The sequence below is a fragment of the Xiphophorus couchianus genome, chromosome 9 (assembly GCF_001444195.1).
Source record: "Xiphophorus couchianus chromosome 9, X_couchianus-1.0, whole genome shotgun sequence".
Classification (NCBI taxonomy): Eukaryota; Metazoa; Chordata; class Actinopteri; order Cyprinodontiformes; family Poeciliidae; genus Xiphophorus; species Xiphophorus couchianus.
In genome coordinates, this window is record NC_040236.1 from 24,734,137 (window position 1) to 24,749,718 (window position 15,582).

At 38.7% G+C, this 15,582-nt stretch overlaps 1 protein-coding gene across 2 annotated transcripts; it reads left to right on the forward strand.

The window, feature by feature from the left end:
* brdt (bromodomain, testis-specific) lies at positions 1 to 15,456 on the forward strand. 2 transcript variants are annotated; one of them, XM_028026812.1, is made up of 20 exons: positions 1 to 247; positions 2,653 to 2,920; positions 4,436 to 4,573; positions 5,152 to 5,287; positions 6,579 to 6,703; positions 6,808 to 7,158; positions 7,235 to 7,363; positions 7,563 to 7,760; positions 7,832 to 8,010; positions 8,121 to 8,407; positions 8,519 to 8,632; positions 8,738 to 8,857; positions 11,266 to 11,318; positions 11,396 to 11,570; positions 11,709 to 11,779; positions 12,534 to 12,594; positions 12,695 to 12,813; positions 13,250 to 13,443; positions 13,535 to 13,754; positions 14,745 to 15,456. In XM_028026812.1, the coding sequence occupies exons 2-20, from the start codon at positions 2,714 to 2,716 to the stop codon at positions 14,808 to 14,810; spliced, it is 2,943 nt and encodes a 980-aa protein (XP_027882613.1). In that variant the 5' UTR covers positions 1 to 247; positions 2,653 to 2,713; the 3' UTR covers positions 14,811 to 15,456. The 2 variants fall into 2 exon arrangements, with proteins under 2 accessions (XP_027882613.1, XP_027882614.1); XM_028026813.1 differs by having other exon boundaries at positions 6,582 to 6,703.
* The last annotated feature ends 126 nt before the right edge of the window (positions 15,457 to 15,582 follow it).

Genomic DNA, 15,582 nt, shown 5'->3' on the forward strand with positions numbered 1-15,582 from the left:
AAGTCTCCTGTAGTGACAGGAAGTTGCCGTTTTGTTATCTCCTCCTAAACATCACTATTTAATTTAATTTTTTCCTAATTTTCTTAAACTCATTATTTAATAATGTTCAAAACGACATGGCGCGTGCTAGCTATGAGGCAAAGACCAATCAGCTGTAGAGGGCTATAAATGTGAGATGGTTGCTATAGAGACGCCTGCGACTGAGGAGCTGAAGTCAGGAGACCGACAGATTTCGGAGGTTATTTAGGTATGTAGCATGCTAATGGAAGACTAAATTGAATATTTTATGTGCGAAAACGCCTATTTGTATGGCGTTTATTATTCCTTCAACAAGAAAAAGAACTATGTGCAAGCGAGTTTGTTTAAAATACATTTTTAGTTAAACTGGCCTTTGTAGGGAAGTGAGGACGCTAGCAAAACGTTAGCGATGCTAGATGTTGGCGTGAACAAGTCTCGGTAAAACTGTCCTTTTCTTCGTTGCAATTACTCTAAAAGGCAAAATAATGTCATGAAGGGGTTTTAAGCCAATACGTTGCCCTTGCTTTAGACGTTGAATGGGTTCTTAAATCAAAGTCACGCTGGAGGTGTTAGTAGAAAATGTACTGTTGAGTTATTTTTTCCAGAAATCGAACTGTAATCATGTTCACGGCCCTGGCTACTAACGTTAGCTGCAACTCTAGCTGGCGGTAACTCGGAGAAGCGAGTTGACCTGGAGCCAACAGGTGGAAATGTTCAGAGAACTTGGTAGCGGTGTAACATCCTCCATTTTGTACCGTCTAACACGGTATGCATACAAACACCGTAAGGTTGTACTCACTTGCTAAATAAAGGTAACATCCCCCAAATTGTTTGCAGTTATTGGTTCTCTAGCTGCCCCTTGTTTGTTTTTTTCCCCAGAAGAAATTATCATTATTGTTCTGAGTTTAAGAACTTGAGAAACTAATCAATATTTTTATTATATTCTTGCTCTATGTCTAAAGAATGAATATGTTAGAAGGGTACCCCAATCGGCGAATAAAAGTTTATAGTAGCAAAACATGAAATTGACGCAAGTGTTTCACTTTTTGAAATGAGAAAATATATAGATTTTTCTTTCATAATATTCAAATTTATTTGGGATGACGTTGTGCACAGTTTAATGACTTCGGGTTGGTATTATTTTGTGTGATGCGTGCTCTGCATGTTTGCCGACGGTGTCTTTCACTGAACAAGCTCCTGTGATTGGCTACTAGAAGGTGGAAAATATTTTTCAGTATTGTCCTTCACTTGAACAGAATCATCTCTGAAAGCAGAAGTCCTTCCTCTTATAATGTGTTATCTTCGCCTTTAAGTGTGTTGTCCAGGCCCAGTTTTCACCTCATTCTTTAATCATTTGTTCTTACTTTCATTTCACGTAAACCTTAGACTTTGAATTATCAGGAATAAAAATATTATTCTAACTTGACTTACTGAAAGTGTAGTGTCTTAATTGGAGACATTGCCTTGTATTTTTTTGACCTGCAAATTACTTGCCATGAAGAACATTAAAATTTTTCATATGTTCAAAATAGCCTGTTTTTATGCACAATTAAACCATGCATTTTGTAATTTTTAACTTGGTGACCCTTTTTTCAGTTTGTGCTGTTTTTTTAAATTGCTTTCTTTGCGTAGCAACTTTTTAGTCAGCTTCTGGAAATGAGGTCAGTGTAGCAGCCGGACATGGTACTATCACATTAGATTGCTAAATAATACTTTCACCTGATGAACACTGAAAAATACGAAACTATTGAACAATTCTGAGCGCACAGAATTGTGCATCTTCATGGTTTCATAGCACAGCGACACAATCTATATTTGTGCTACTGTAGCCCTTATATGTTGCTGAGTTCCTTTTACAGAAATCACTTTTACCAGGTGAGCTGTTTGAAATCTTGGTTTAGTTGTAATCAATATTGGATTAGCCATTTAATCTTAATAGGTTAGGTATCATTATACTAGCTGCATGTTGCGGATATCGTTTACATTGGTAAGATCTCATTGACAATTTGTGTTTTTGATGTTTTTAATTACTCACGAAACATGGATGTATTCCACTTTATACCACTTTTTGGTATAAAGTGAGCCATCTACCTCTGCTGAAACAATCGCCTACATTATTTTAAATTCAGATATGTACAGTAGGTGGCGCCATCAGGTTTCAGTGAATAAATCATGGGTTCTTTTCTATTTCTAAGCTGCGTCCTTAACATTTCAGAATGCAGGTTATTTATTTTCATACTGATATATAATAACCCTCTATCCTGGCCTATTTCATAGATGTGTGACTATTATTTAATAGAAATGCATGCAATTTTAATTGAGTTCTCGTAAGAAACAGTTGCTACTTAAAACCAGCATTATGGTAGTTTTCTTTAAGTTCTGGTTTTCTCTGTGACTAATGATCCACAAAATTTTTTAACTATAGCTATATAGGTTAAAAAGTTTTTCTTAAATATTTAATTCATTGGCATTCTTGTTTATGTTTTATTTTGTGTTTGTTTTAAGTAATATTGAATGTATTGGTGTTCCTCTTTAGGGTGAACACACACCAGAAATGCCAGTTTCTGGTGTGTGTTCACTTTCATATTTTACTTGTGACTGACGCACTGACCACTAGGTTTGTTTCTTCATCAGGAAGGTGTGTGATGAGCGCTCCGTTGTAGCAGAGCGTTCTCCAGGCTCCCTCGTCCCATCGATGCTTTTAAACAGGATGGCTGATTTGAAAGCCTGCCCCTCCGTGAGCGGGAACCCACCTCCACCAGAGGTCGTAAATCCCAGGAGGCCCGGGCGCCTGACCAATCAGCTGCTGTATCTGGAGAAGGTGGTGATGAAAGCTCTCTGGAAACATCAGTATTCATGGCCGTTTCGCGAGCCCGTCGATGCTGTAACGCTGTGTCTTCCAGTAAGTGCTTCAGTTGTCAGTCGGTGTTTGACTGATGCAGCACCTTGTGAAAGAATTCAAACTCATTAAACTTTTCATATATTTTTTTTTTTTACAAGCACAAACTTTATTTTAGAATTTGTCATGGATGAACACAATATTTATAAAGTATGGGGAAACTGACCAAAAAGAATAAATCTGTGAATTAAGGTGTACATGTGCAATCAGGTTCTTTTAAATTGATCCATTTGAAGAAAGTCCAATGGAACAAAGTCTCTTCAGGAGTGAATGAATCAGTAAATAGATTTTAGCTTGTGTGTAATTTAATCTCACTGCACCTGTTCATGTAAGCGCAAATTCATAATCTTCTTTAGGTCTGGACTTTAACTTCCCCATTCACAGGTGCGCTGTGACCAAAACATTTCTTTCTACAAGGTGAAGCTTGTTTTTACTGCCTATGACAAGTTTTCTTCCAAGACTGTTCTATGCTTTAATCAGTCAAGTTTATTTTTTACAACACATCTTAGCAACAAGGCAGGTCAAAGCGCTTCACATCATAAAATCATACAATAACAGATTGTATCAATACACATCATTACATTGATGTGTATTGATGTATGTAATCAATACACATCAAATATGTTAGTCAATGTTCCAGTGGCACCGGTCTGGAGTCAAAAGCAACTCTAGACAGATTGGTTTTTAGTCAAGACTTAAAGGAACTCAGTGTTTCAGCTGTTTTGCAGTTTTCTGGACGTTTGTTCTAGATTTGTGGTGCATAGAAGCTGATTGCTGCTTCTCCATGATTGGTTCTGCTTCTGATGCGTAGCAGAACCGGAATACCCGAGAGGCCTGGAAGGTTGATGCAACAACAGCAGATATTTAACGTATTGAGGTTCTGAGCCGTTCAGTGATTCATAAACAGACGTATTGGGTCTATTCTCTCAGCTACATGGAGTCCGTGGAAGGACTTTGGAACTGAGGTTCTGATTTTTATTTATTTATTATGTTTTGGCAGACCTTTGAAGATGTTATTGCAGTAATCAATGCGATTAAAAATAAACGCACAGAGAAGTTTCTCTAGATTTTGCTGGGACATTAGTCACCTGAAGAAAAATACTGGAAATGTTATTCAGATGATGGAAGGCCGACTTTGTAACTGTCTTTAAATAACTATGGAGGTTTTTACTTAAGGAATTTTATTTTAAGGGTGTCAGAGTAAAGAGAGCCAGACGTAAATTTATGTCTCACTTTCCAAATGTTTTTTAGTTTTTTGGGTTTTTTTTTTTTTTTATTGTGGCAAAAAAAAAACAATAATTAAAAGCAAATGTTATTTTTTTGTTTAGTTTCACTTCAATTCTGTGCTACTTGTGTTGGTCTGTCACCCAAAATCTCCTGAAGTCCAGTCAGTATTCTGGTTGTCTTGTGACATCGGGGGGTTTGAATGGCTTTGCAAGGTACTGTAATCCACTTGTTGTCTTCGATTAAAAACCAAAACGTTATTCAATTGTGGGCTTTTTTTATGTATGTTTTTAGGATTATTATAAAATTATTACATATCCTATGGATCTGAGCACCATCAAGAAGCGACTAGAGAACCGGTATTACTGGGAAGCAAGTGAGTGTGTAAAAGACTTCAACTCCATGTTCACCAACTGCTACATGTACAACAAGGTGAGAACACGATGGAATGCGACACACTGCTACTTTTGTTTTCCTGTGCCTTAGCTGAGTTTAACATGTCTGTTCTGACTGGAATCAATATTGATCTTTTGGAGTTGGCCAGCTAGATGGAGATTAATGGAATGATAAGGCCTTCCAGCCTCAAAGACTTCAATAAAATGAATGGTTCAATGGCTCGTTATCTGCTGTACAAAGTATTTAATTAGCTGTAATGCAGATAAAGGCTTTCCCTCTGCTTGCTTAGAAAGTGATAAATGATTTTCAACATGCAGGAGATGGAGGGTGGTCTGCTATTAAAGTTGTCTTCATTCATTTCAGATGTCTTCACATCTTCAGAAATGGCACTCCAGGGACATTTAGCCTCCTGGGAGATGCCTGTCATTTCCTGTCAGAAACCATTCTTTTTTTTCTTTTTGGTTCTTTTTAAATCTAAAGTAGTTTCTTGCTCAACTGCATGTAAACAAATGTAGTCTCCTGTTCACTTGATGTTTGATTGTTTAAATAGACGTGCTGTAGCTCTATGGCTAAAGTCAGTAACCCTTCCTCCTTTGTTTCTTTTCTTTCCACAGCCTGGAGATGATATTGTTTTTATGGCCCAAACCTTGGAAAAGGCCTTTTTGCAGAAATTGTCACAAATGCAAAAGGGGGAGGTGGTCACTACAGTCTCTGCGCTTGAACCACTGAAAATGCAGAAAAACAACACAGGTGACTCAGAAATTGGATATTTCATGTGGATTTCTTTTTTTTAGTTTGCACATTTATAAAAAACAAAAAAAAAACAATGTCAACCAATGATTATTTATCTATCGATTATTCTGATTAATCAGATAAAAGAAATTGCCAAATGTTGCAGATTTTTCATTGAAGTTTTTTTTATACTGTACTAGAAATGCATTTAAAGATAAAAACAAATTATTAAATTCCTTTTTTAAATGAAATACTTTATTACCTAACATTGCCTATTGCAGTAAAAGCACTCCTTTAGTGAACACTTGATCATTTGTACCAAAGGACACATCCGCAGCTTAAAAAAGAAGGAAGGCGCTGTGGAGAATTTATCCATTCTCCATGCTAAGTTCTTGATGCATGAGGTTGAAGAAGAGTCAGTGAATTCAATTCATAAATTCCATTTATTCATACCAAAATATGGCTGGTCCATTTCTCTTGCTACCTTTAGGAGTTAGCGGGACAAAATGGCATCAAACAAAAGTTTTCCATTCTCTTTGTTAGCCTCTATCTAAGCTATGCCCTAAAGAGGGCGTTCCCTAGTGTGTCATATCCTTTAACCCTGGCTTTGAGGGCGTTTCCTAACAGGTCATTTCCTTTAGCTTTAGCTTTGCAACTAGCTAAAAGAGATAGAAGGAAAACACAGAATTATTTATTCTCAACAGCGCACACGAGCATGATTGACGGCACTAAGACCCTCCTCCTCGCTCTGATTAGTTGTTTTGCAATGACAGAAGGCAGAGGAGCTCCACTTTTTTTTTTCACAGATCATTGTGTTGTTACTGTCATAACATAGTGACACTTTCAACAAATGTGTAACAAACTATTTTTTAAATAAATGTTGCAGCTTTAGATTTGTTTTTATTTTTTTTTAACTTCAAACTCAAGTTTTAGTTTTGCTAGTATAGGGTTAGTTTGAACTGAAGTTTTGTAGCTAAACTTATGCCACTTTAGGAGTCCTGGGTAGAACAGACTTAACTTGAATGCAAAATGTCTAGACTTTGATATATTTACATGTTTAATTACTACTCTCTTTTCTTTCCAGAAAATTTGCTTTTTTCTTTACTCCGTATCCTGCAGTTAACGATTAACCAATTACCAAATTAGTTGATTATTTTGTCAATAGCTGAGTCATTCCGATTAATCATTTCAGGCATAAAATAAAGTACTGTTTTTATCCCATAGCAGACTCTTCCAGTAACTGCAGTGACCTGTATAACATGTAAAGTTCTTCCCAGATCATGCGAGTGTTTTTAACCCCCACCTAAAGCAGATGCAGTGAAGCAGAAGTCTGGTATATCAGACGTTGTTCTCCAGCAGATGGTGATGGTCATTCCTCCCGATGTGAGTCGGATCAACCCACCCAACCTACTCGCTGAAAAAACACACACAACAGTAAGGTTTGATTTGTTCATGCGGCTTGTATCCTGAATGTGTCTGCATGCTGCAGTGAACGACACACAGAGCTCATCGCTTTCTCCTCCCGTCTGAATATTAAGATTAAAAAAACCTTGAAGCGGAAAGCCGACTCGGCAACATCCGCCACCTCTGTCTTCACAAACAGTGAGGTCTCCCCTGATGAGGAACCTTCAGTGCCTTGCACGTTGTTCTTCAGAACAAGCAATGGAAGGCGCATCAAGCCCCCAAAGAAGGACTTGCCTGCTTTTGAGGACAAGAGGGTCAGAATGCCAGAGCAGCTCAGGTACTGCAACAACATCCTGAAAGAGATGCTGTCCAAGAGGCACTACGCCTACGCCTGGCCCTTTTACACGCCGGTGGATGCAGTGGCTTTGGGGCTCCACGACTACCATGACATCATCAAGCAGCCGATGGACCTGAGCACCATCAAGGTGAAGCTACCGAGAAGTCAGAATATTTGAAGCGTTCCAAAAGCCAGTCTGTTCTGACGCAAGTTTTAATCTCTAGAAAAAAATGGACCAGCAGGAGTACGGAGGTGCCAAGGAATTTGCTGCTGATGTGCGACTAATGTTCTCAAACTGCTACAGATACAATCCTCCGTCACATGATGTTGTCTACATGGCCAAAAAACTGCAGGTATGCTGCTCTTCCTGTCTAGTTTAGGGTAAGAGCAGCAGATTTAAACCCTAATTTAAGTTAGCCAGTTTGAAGGGACATAAGGACGCTTTCCAAAAGTATACGATTTAATCCCAAGAAACTTTGCTACCAAAAAGAGATGATCACACAAACGCATTCCCCCTTTTTTGTGCAAACTTTTTTTTTCTTATTTCAACAGGAGGTTTTTGAAGCCCGCTACATGAACATTCCCCAAAAACCAGAAGGATGCTCCGTCTCTCTACAGTGTGCCGAAAGCCTGGAGTCGAACAAAGTTGGAAGTCCCTCAACCTCTGAGAGTTCTCTGAGCAACAACTCCTCTGAGTCAGAGAAGTCGTCAGATGAGGTTGCCATGCAACTGGCTCATCTGGAAGAGAAGGTTGGCATCACACAAGCACAACTGCAATATATTTTTGCCTAATTTTCCTAATTTTCTGGTTATTTCGGCAGTTGAAAGCGGTCAGCGATCAGCTGAAGCGGCTCACCAAAGAGCCTCTGAAGCCGAAGAAGAAAGAGAAGCTGAAAAGGGAAAAACGAGCCAACGAGAAGGGCCTTTCTCGACTGAAGAACATTTCTGCGAAATACAACACTATAGTGCAAATGATTTCGAAATGCAAAAGCACCACTCTGTTAGTGTCACAAAAATGGAGTTTGGTTTTTCAACCCTACAGCTAGTATTAGCCCATGATAAACTGTAATTGTTTTGTTTTTTTTGTTGTCGTTTTTTTTGCATTTGCAGGCATGGAGTGAAACCCCACAATCCCGGAGTCCCAGCCAAGTGCAGCGAGGTCGTTTCAGTCCCACTGAGTAACCAGGAGAAGACGCAGCTAAAGGCAGACATCGACAAGCTACCCAGTAAAAAACTGATCGAGATGCTGAACCTCATCAAGAGCAGGGAGACATGTTTGGAAACGGCTGAATCCGGGGAGGTGGAAGTGGACTTTGAAAAGCTCAAAGCTTCCACTCTCAGAGCCTTGCAGCAGTTTGTTGCTGCCAGTCTCAGTAAATGCAACAGCAGCAGAAACAGTAAGAACACCTCACCTCCTCCACTGCTCAAGCTTTACTCCTCCAGTCTTTGTTTTTCGTACTGTTCTCCAGCTAAATGACTGTTAAAGGCGTTTGTGTTTTCTGCATTAGAAAAAAAGTTGTTGATCCCCAAAGGAGGACTGAAGAGTGAAAAAACAAAGGAGGGTGGAAAGAGATCAATTATGAGCAACAAAAAGAGCATGTTGATGAAACAGAAACCACTGGGTAGGATCGGGTCAATACGTTTCAGGGATCTGCTTCCTAATTTGAGGCACTTGAGATTTTCTGAGATATTAAAACGTTTTTTGTTGTATTGTTTTCGTGTTTAAGTTGAAGTCTCCGGCAACAGCCGCCAGTCGCCTTTCAGCAAAAGCAGCAGCTCCTCGTTCAGCTCCGGCAGCAGCAGTGACAGTAGCTCCAGCTCCAGTGACGGCAGTGACTCTGAATCAGGTTGGCTTCTCACTTTGTCCTCTACTTTGGGCTGGTTCACCTAAGATTCACACAAATGTTAAACTGTTTTCAGTTTGCCTACACCCACAAGAAGTTTGGAAACTCATCTTCATTCCCATTTTTTAAATTTCCTTTTTTAGTATATCTTTTTGTGAAACACCTGAATTTGTTTTACTCAAATAAGATCACATCTTCAGATAAATTTGTTCACACCAGAAGAACATTTATTTTATCTGACATCTAATCCACATTCTCGTTTCTTTTTTTGTTTAAAAAACAAATTAATTTAGAAGTCCATTTTACTACAATAACTAACCCTCACATTTTATCTTTTTTATGTTATTTATTTGGTGTCACTCAGATTAAATTTCTTTCTTTAGACAGTTTTTTTTAGTCTATGGATGATATATTTAGTCAGCTGTAAGTTAGTGATGAACCTTTTTGTTGTTGTTGGATAGTGAACGTATATGACTTATGAAAAGCTTTTCCTTGAGGTTTTTGGTACTTGCAATGATGCAATTCTACCACCAGGTGGGAGTAATGCACATGGTTTGCCCACAACAATTTGCAAGTTATACGAACTGTACATTTGTTTGGAAAAGGTATTCTATGTATAATTCTCAAAGGTTTGTCATTTTTATGATAGTCACACCTTGATTGTGACGGAAAGAGAAAAGATGCAAATAAACACATTGCATAATTAGTATTTTATTGTACAAAGTAAGTACCATATTTTATAAAATAGAACATAATATACATAACAGAAACTTTTGTTTAATTCCAACTATTCCAGTGCTTCTTTACCAGATTGTCAAACCCTGCAGCAGGGATTTTGGCTCTTATCTAGAACGTTCAGGTTTCTGGACTGTCGCCTAGGCAACACAAAGTTTCAGCTCCCTCCAAAAACTTGCTGTTGGTTTCAGGTCATGGCGATACATGACCTCACCCATCCTCCTCTCAATACGATGCAGTCCTCCTGTCCCTTCTGCAGCGAAGCACACCCCAAGCATGATGCTTCCACCACTGTGCTTCATGGTTACCATGGTTGTGTTGGTGGAGTTCATCCCACAAAGTTTTATTTTGGTCTCATCTGACCTTGTGACCTTTTCCTATGCTAGTTGGTAGGTGCATAAATAAACTCCTTAAATAATGCAATAATTATTTAAACGGCTCACAAAATGACTTTTTCTGGATTATTTTTTAATGTTTTTAGATTCTGTCTCTCACATTCTTAGTGACAGGGAACAACCTGAAAAATGACTGTATCAGACACATGCTTTCCCTACTGTAAGTCGCTCAAAAGTCTTGAACAACCGATTGTGTTTTCTGTTTAATTTGGAAAGACAAAAGCAAAGTATGGCAAAAGTTGAGTTACTCCTGTAATCCCTGAAGATTAACACTGTGATCCAATGTACTGCTGAAAACATGCAGGAATTGGTGAAGGTTAGCCAGTTTGGATCAGAAAGTTTTCCATAAAAACCTTGACACGAATGTCATGTTAATTTGGCTTTCTTTAAGTTTATTGTGAGGCTTGTTGACTGAGCCTGGGTGAGGAGTCCAGTGTTTCTGTGGTTGCTTACACAGTAAAGGTGGGACTCGTGTTCGCTTGCCCTCACATCTATTTTTTGTACTTTTTCTGGACAAGAAATCCTGCCTGTAGCTTTGACAAAATGTTTAACCTGATTTATTCAGGTCACTGAAAGTAAGCTGTTTTATTTCCCAGTAGCGTTTGATATGTTGCAACAATAGAAGTGTAGACTTGGTTACAATCAACAAATATTAACAGAAATGCATTAGAGTTGTGTAGCTCAACCACATATCAGCTGGCTTCAGAATCCAGACTGTTTCAAAAACAGTGGTGAGTTGCTAATAGATTATACAGACTGTTCAGTATCTGAGCTGCAGAGATCTTTCAGATTAGCATGTCGTGGAATAGATTATCCGTCGTTGACGAGCATGACTGAGTGTTCATTAGCTCTTTAAGGCTATGGCCGTCTTACTGCCAAGAGATCCGGCATTCCTTTTTGTGATTGATGGAAGAGATTGAAGTTTAAAACGTCTGCTTTACTCCTGCTCTGAGAGCACATCAGGGCTTTACGATGGCATATTGGGCCATGGTAGATTGGAAAACAAACACGCACAAAGCAGGAGTAAGTTTCCACCAAAGGTCAGTTTGTGTTATTGAAGCTTTTGAAATGTTGATCAGCTGCATAGTTTTGCTTGTCAAACGTTTATTTGTTTGACATGGTTCTGATTTTTTTTGCCAAGTCTCTTGTTAAGCAGATTTCTGATTTTTATTGGGACTTTCTGGTTGAATAAAGACAAAATATTAAGAACAAATAATTGGATGTTTAGCCTAGCAGATTGAAAAGCTTGATTTATGTGTTTCTTTTTTTTTTTTTTAACAGTGCCAAAACTGAAGAAAATGTCTAAGGAACCCTGTCAAAAAGTTCACCAAAAGGTAGAAGCACACGTTTTCCTCTTAGGATTACAACTTGCATATTGTAGTAGTGATGAATGTTTATCCTCCAATTAAAGGTGACCCACAATCTCAGCAATAAGCGGGTATCAGAGATCAGGCAGTCGACGAAGGCCTCGATCAGAACCCGTCATCCCTTATACCCCATCAAGCCCATGCTTCCAGAAACTAAAAACGACCCAACACCGCAAATCCCAGGCCACTTCTACGACGAGCTGCCTTTGTCCCCGCAAGGTAAATCTGTGGCTCCCCGAGCTTTTAGGAGGAATTACCTGATTTGTCAACTTTGGCTTCAGGCCTGATCTAGCTCTTGTACGTTCAAGTAAACATTTTAGTAAAGGTGTTCGACACGCTCTAATTTATTGTTGGCAGATTTGTCTGCGCTCTTATCCCCCATGGCCTCTCCTGGAGCGCTGCCAGACTGGGCTGCTGCCAGATTTGAGGTACTCTTCACAAAATGGAAGAACTTAGCAGTGCCAGGTTCTTACAAAGCCTTTTTTTTTTTTTTTAATTTCTAAATAATTTCTGACGTTTCTGAAGTCCATTTGAACCTAGGTTCCAAGGTTGGTTCCAGGTAACTATCATTACAGTTAAAACCAGACATATACTGGTTTTACACTGAATAAAGTCTCACTGTCTGAAGATGAATCGGGCCAAACTTCTTTTGTTTTAGGTTAGAACTGCCAAAATGATTTCTGTTTGCTCAATGCCACAATACTGAGAAGATACTGTATGTCAGAGATTTATCCAGTCAAAACAAATTTGTTTTTTTAACCTATTAGACGTTTCCAAAGCCATGACATCATCATCATCATCATGTGATGATCCTTCATTGTTTAATGAGACAAAATCATTCTGCATGGAAACTTTTAGGTGTTTTTTTAAAGACATTGATAAATAAATCTGACATATTCTTTCTTTCATAATTATGACATTTAGCAAATGGGAAAAAAATTGCAATTCTGACTGACCTAAAATGAAAATTTTAGTCTTTCCTATCATTGAAATGGGGAAAAAAATTGTCTTTATTCAGTGTATACAAACTTTTTGTTACAGCTGTAAATTTTTCATTTGCATTATAATAACATGTTTGCAATGTGCTTTAACTGTGAAGAATAGAATAGTTTCTCCATAGAGCAGCCTGTGTGTTCAGCATCAGGATGTTTCTGTGTAAAACCCAAATGTCTCCTGTATCAGGGTGCAGTGCTGTCCCCTCTCACTGACAGTCCACTGCTCTTCAAAGAAGAGATGGGTGACAGTAAGTTCCTTTAAAAACACATGATCTGACGTCACTATTGTCAGTTTAGTGACATATTATATAAAACCTTCTTCTTTTTTTTTTTTTTTTCTTCTGGAAGTTTATTTGACGGATTTCCGGGATCCTGAAGATTTTCCTGATGGTCAGGGGAGCGAGCTACTGCTCAGCCAGACCACGAGTAAATCTACTGAAGAGGAGAAATTCCAGATTCCCAAAAAGGTTGGGGAAAAACCCTAACCAGAACAGATGAAACTATCCCTAACCTACTCAGCTCCTTCAGACTAGCCAACAGCAATTAGCAAACACCTGGTGGAACTGTGCTTATGCTGAGCTCATTATATAAGATACTTTTGAGTGTAATGCTGGTTAAAAACGTTGTTAAACGCTTAATAGAGGAGCCATGTTGTGATCATTTCCTGAAATGCAAAAAAAATAGCAGTGATTTTTTTTTTAAAGACCGAGGCCCTATTTCAAGGCATTAAATTAGAAAGTCACATTTGTTCTAAGTAATGTTTGATATACACAGCATTTTTCATAACAACTGAAGGTAATGTCGTTACCTGATTGTGTTGTAAAATGGCAACATGTGCCTGGAAAACATATGATGCCCCTTTGAAGCAAACTTCTGACTAATTCTGCCACTTTTCTTTGTCAGGAAATTTTCTTGAAAAATGCAGAGTCATGGGCAAAACTTGTGAGGCAGTCGGTCACTCCAGCTGCTATCAAGGCCTCTAAAGAGAGCTTCCAGATGTTCCGCAAAGCCGCCATAGAAAAGGAAGAACGGGAGAAAGCCCAAAAGAAGAAAGCATTGGATGAAACCGGAGTGATGGAGCCTGTTGAAAAGAACAGGTGTTCGCCGAAAGAACACAATCTCTGTTCCACGTTTAAGCTAATTTAGCTGTTTTTCGTGTTTCTGTGACTCAGAGTTTGTCTCCTTCAGCTTTCCAGCTTTGGGTAAAACGGAGCAACCTCGTGAGAAGATTAAAGAGGATCCAGATTTGCTGGAGAGCATCTGCCCAGAGGCCGGGTTGGAAGCTCCCAAACGAGTGGAGCAGCCGAGGTCTCAAAGTGAAGCGAAGGCCCAGATCCAGCAGTTTTCTGTGGATAAAGAGCGAGAGCTGGCCCGCAGGAAAGAGCAGGAGCGTCGCAGGAGGGAGGCTGTTAGTACACTGCTCCGTTTCTCACTCTGAAACATTTCCCTACATCACAGGGTTTCCCCCAGTGTGTTATAAGCCTGGCGGGCCACCAGGCTTTACTTGACCAGTGCTAAACATAATTAGTTTTTTTATTTTAAGTGTTTTTTGTTGTTTGTTTTTTTGTTCTTTTTATACACCAGTAACAGTGATCACGAAGACAGGCTAAGCTCAGTTTACAGTATTGAAATTCGTGAGCCATCGATCTCTGGCAGGTGCTTCCGAAGGGCTTCTTCGCCTCTATTTATCAATTTGGAGAATAACTGCACCAATGTACGCATCAAATATCAAAGCTGCTACTATCAACACTGAGACGCATATTAACGCCTCGTTCTAAACCATAATTGGTGGCATCCGTTACTTGTTTTGTTTTTTTTCTTGGTGCAAATGGGTTGAGAATCTGAACACACAGTGAAGTATATAATATGAGAAAATAAAAAAAAAATACATTATGGCGCAAATGACATTGAGTTTGTATGTTATGTTCATCTTATTAGTGACTAGCCGCTAGATTTCAGGGCATTTTTGTCCAATCAGTACACTGCAAGGGCAGACACAACTGGACGATCGCCGTTGTATTGAAAATCTCTGACAATACATGGAGCTGCCGTTCTGCTGTGGTCCTACTCACCCAGTCTAACTATGAAGTTTTGACTCTTTCTACCTATTTTCTGCTAAAGCTTCAATGAGCTTTAGAAGACAGTTATCTATTCAAAAAGATGATGGCATTTGGTTATACAACACACAGATTAGCTTTATTTAGGCCACTGCTGTATTTCCTTTATTGTTGTTTTTATTTCCAAAATTTCTTGTCAACTTAACGTTTTGTTTTAAACTTTTTAATGATCATCTGGTGGACTGTGCCTAGCGCCGCTACCAACGGGTTTAGCCAGTTGCTGGGGGAAACCCTGCTGCAGCCGTTGACATAACTTTTTAACTGTTCTTCTCTTTATATAGATGTCTTGTATTGACATGACCATGCAGCGGGAGATCATGACCTCATTTGAACTTGGCCTGGACTGAAGAAGGAAGCTGCAAACCAAAGCTCTACCCTCAAAGATCTTCAGTTGTCATGAGGTTTAACATTGTGAGATGCTCTCTCTGGCTTGAGGCAAGAAACCTAAAGCCTGAAAGGTTAAACTACGGGAGGAGGTGTAAAAGAAAAAATGCAAATAGATCCGACCTTCTGTTAGCATTTGATATTTGCACTAACGCACTCTTAAAATGTTTATAGCACTGTTATTATTTGAACTCACATTTACTACATTATTGTTCATCCTTCGACAGTTTACTGCATTTTGTCAGAAATGTTACGTTTTGTTAGTTCTCGGATTTAATTGATTCCTTTCAGGAGATTTACAATAATTTTTTAATTTTTTTTCGCAAATGCAGATTTGAGTGCATCATACCTTCCTGCATTACAGTACTGATATGTAGAATAATGGAATAGGGTTCAAAAGATTTCCCAGCTTAAAAATTTACTTCAGCTTTTTGCTGGGCTATTATTACAATGTTAACTATACATGCACTGTGTTGTTTGGTCATACATACAGTTGTGACTGTGCTGCAGTCATGAACAATAGTAGCAGATCTTCCAAGATGTTTGTATATGTTTAAAAAGGTTTTCTTTTAATTAACAAAATAAAGCTATTTTTCACTAATCGGTCTACACCGACCAATGATTGAGTCTGATACCTTATTTACATTTTGCTTCCACAAAGTTCTTCTTTGACCACAAATTTACCAATCTTTCAGACATGCATTTTGAGGTAACACACTGATGTTGGACGACAAG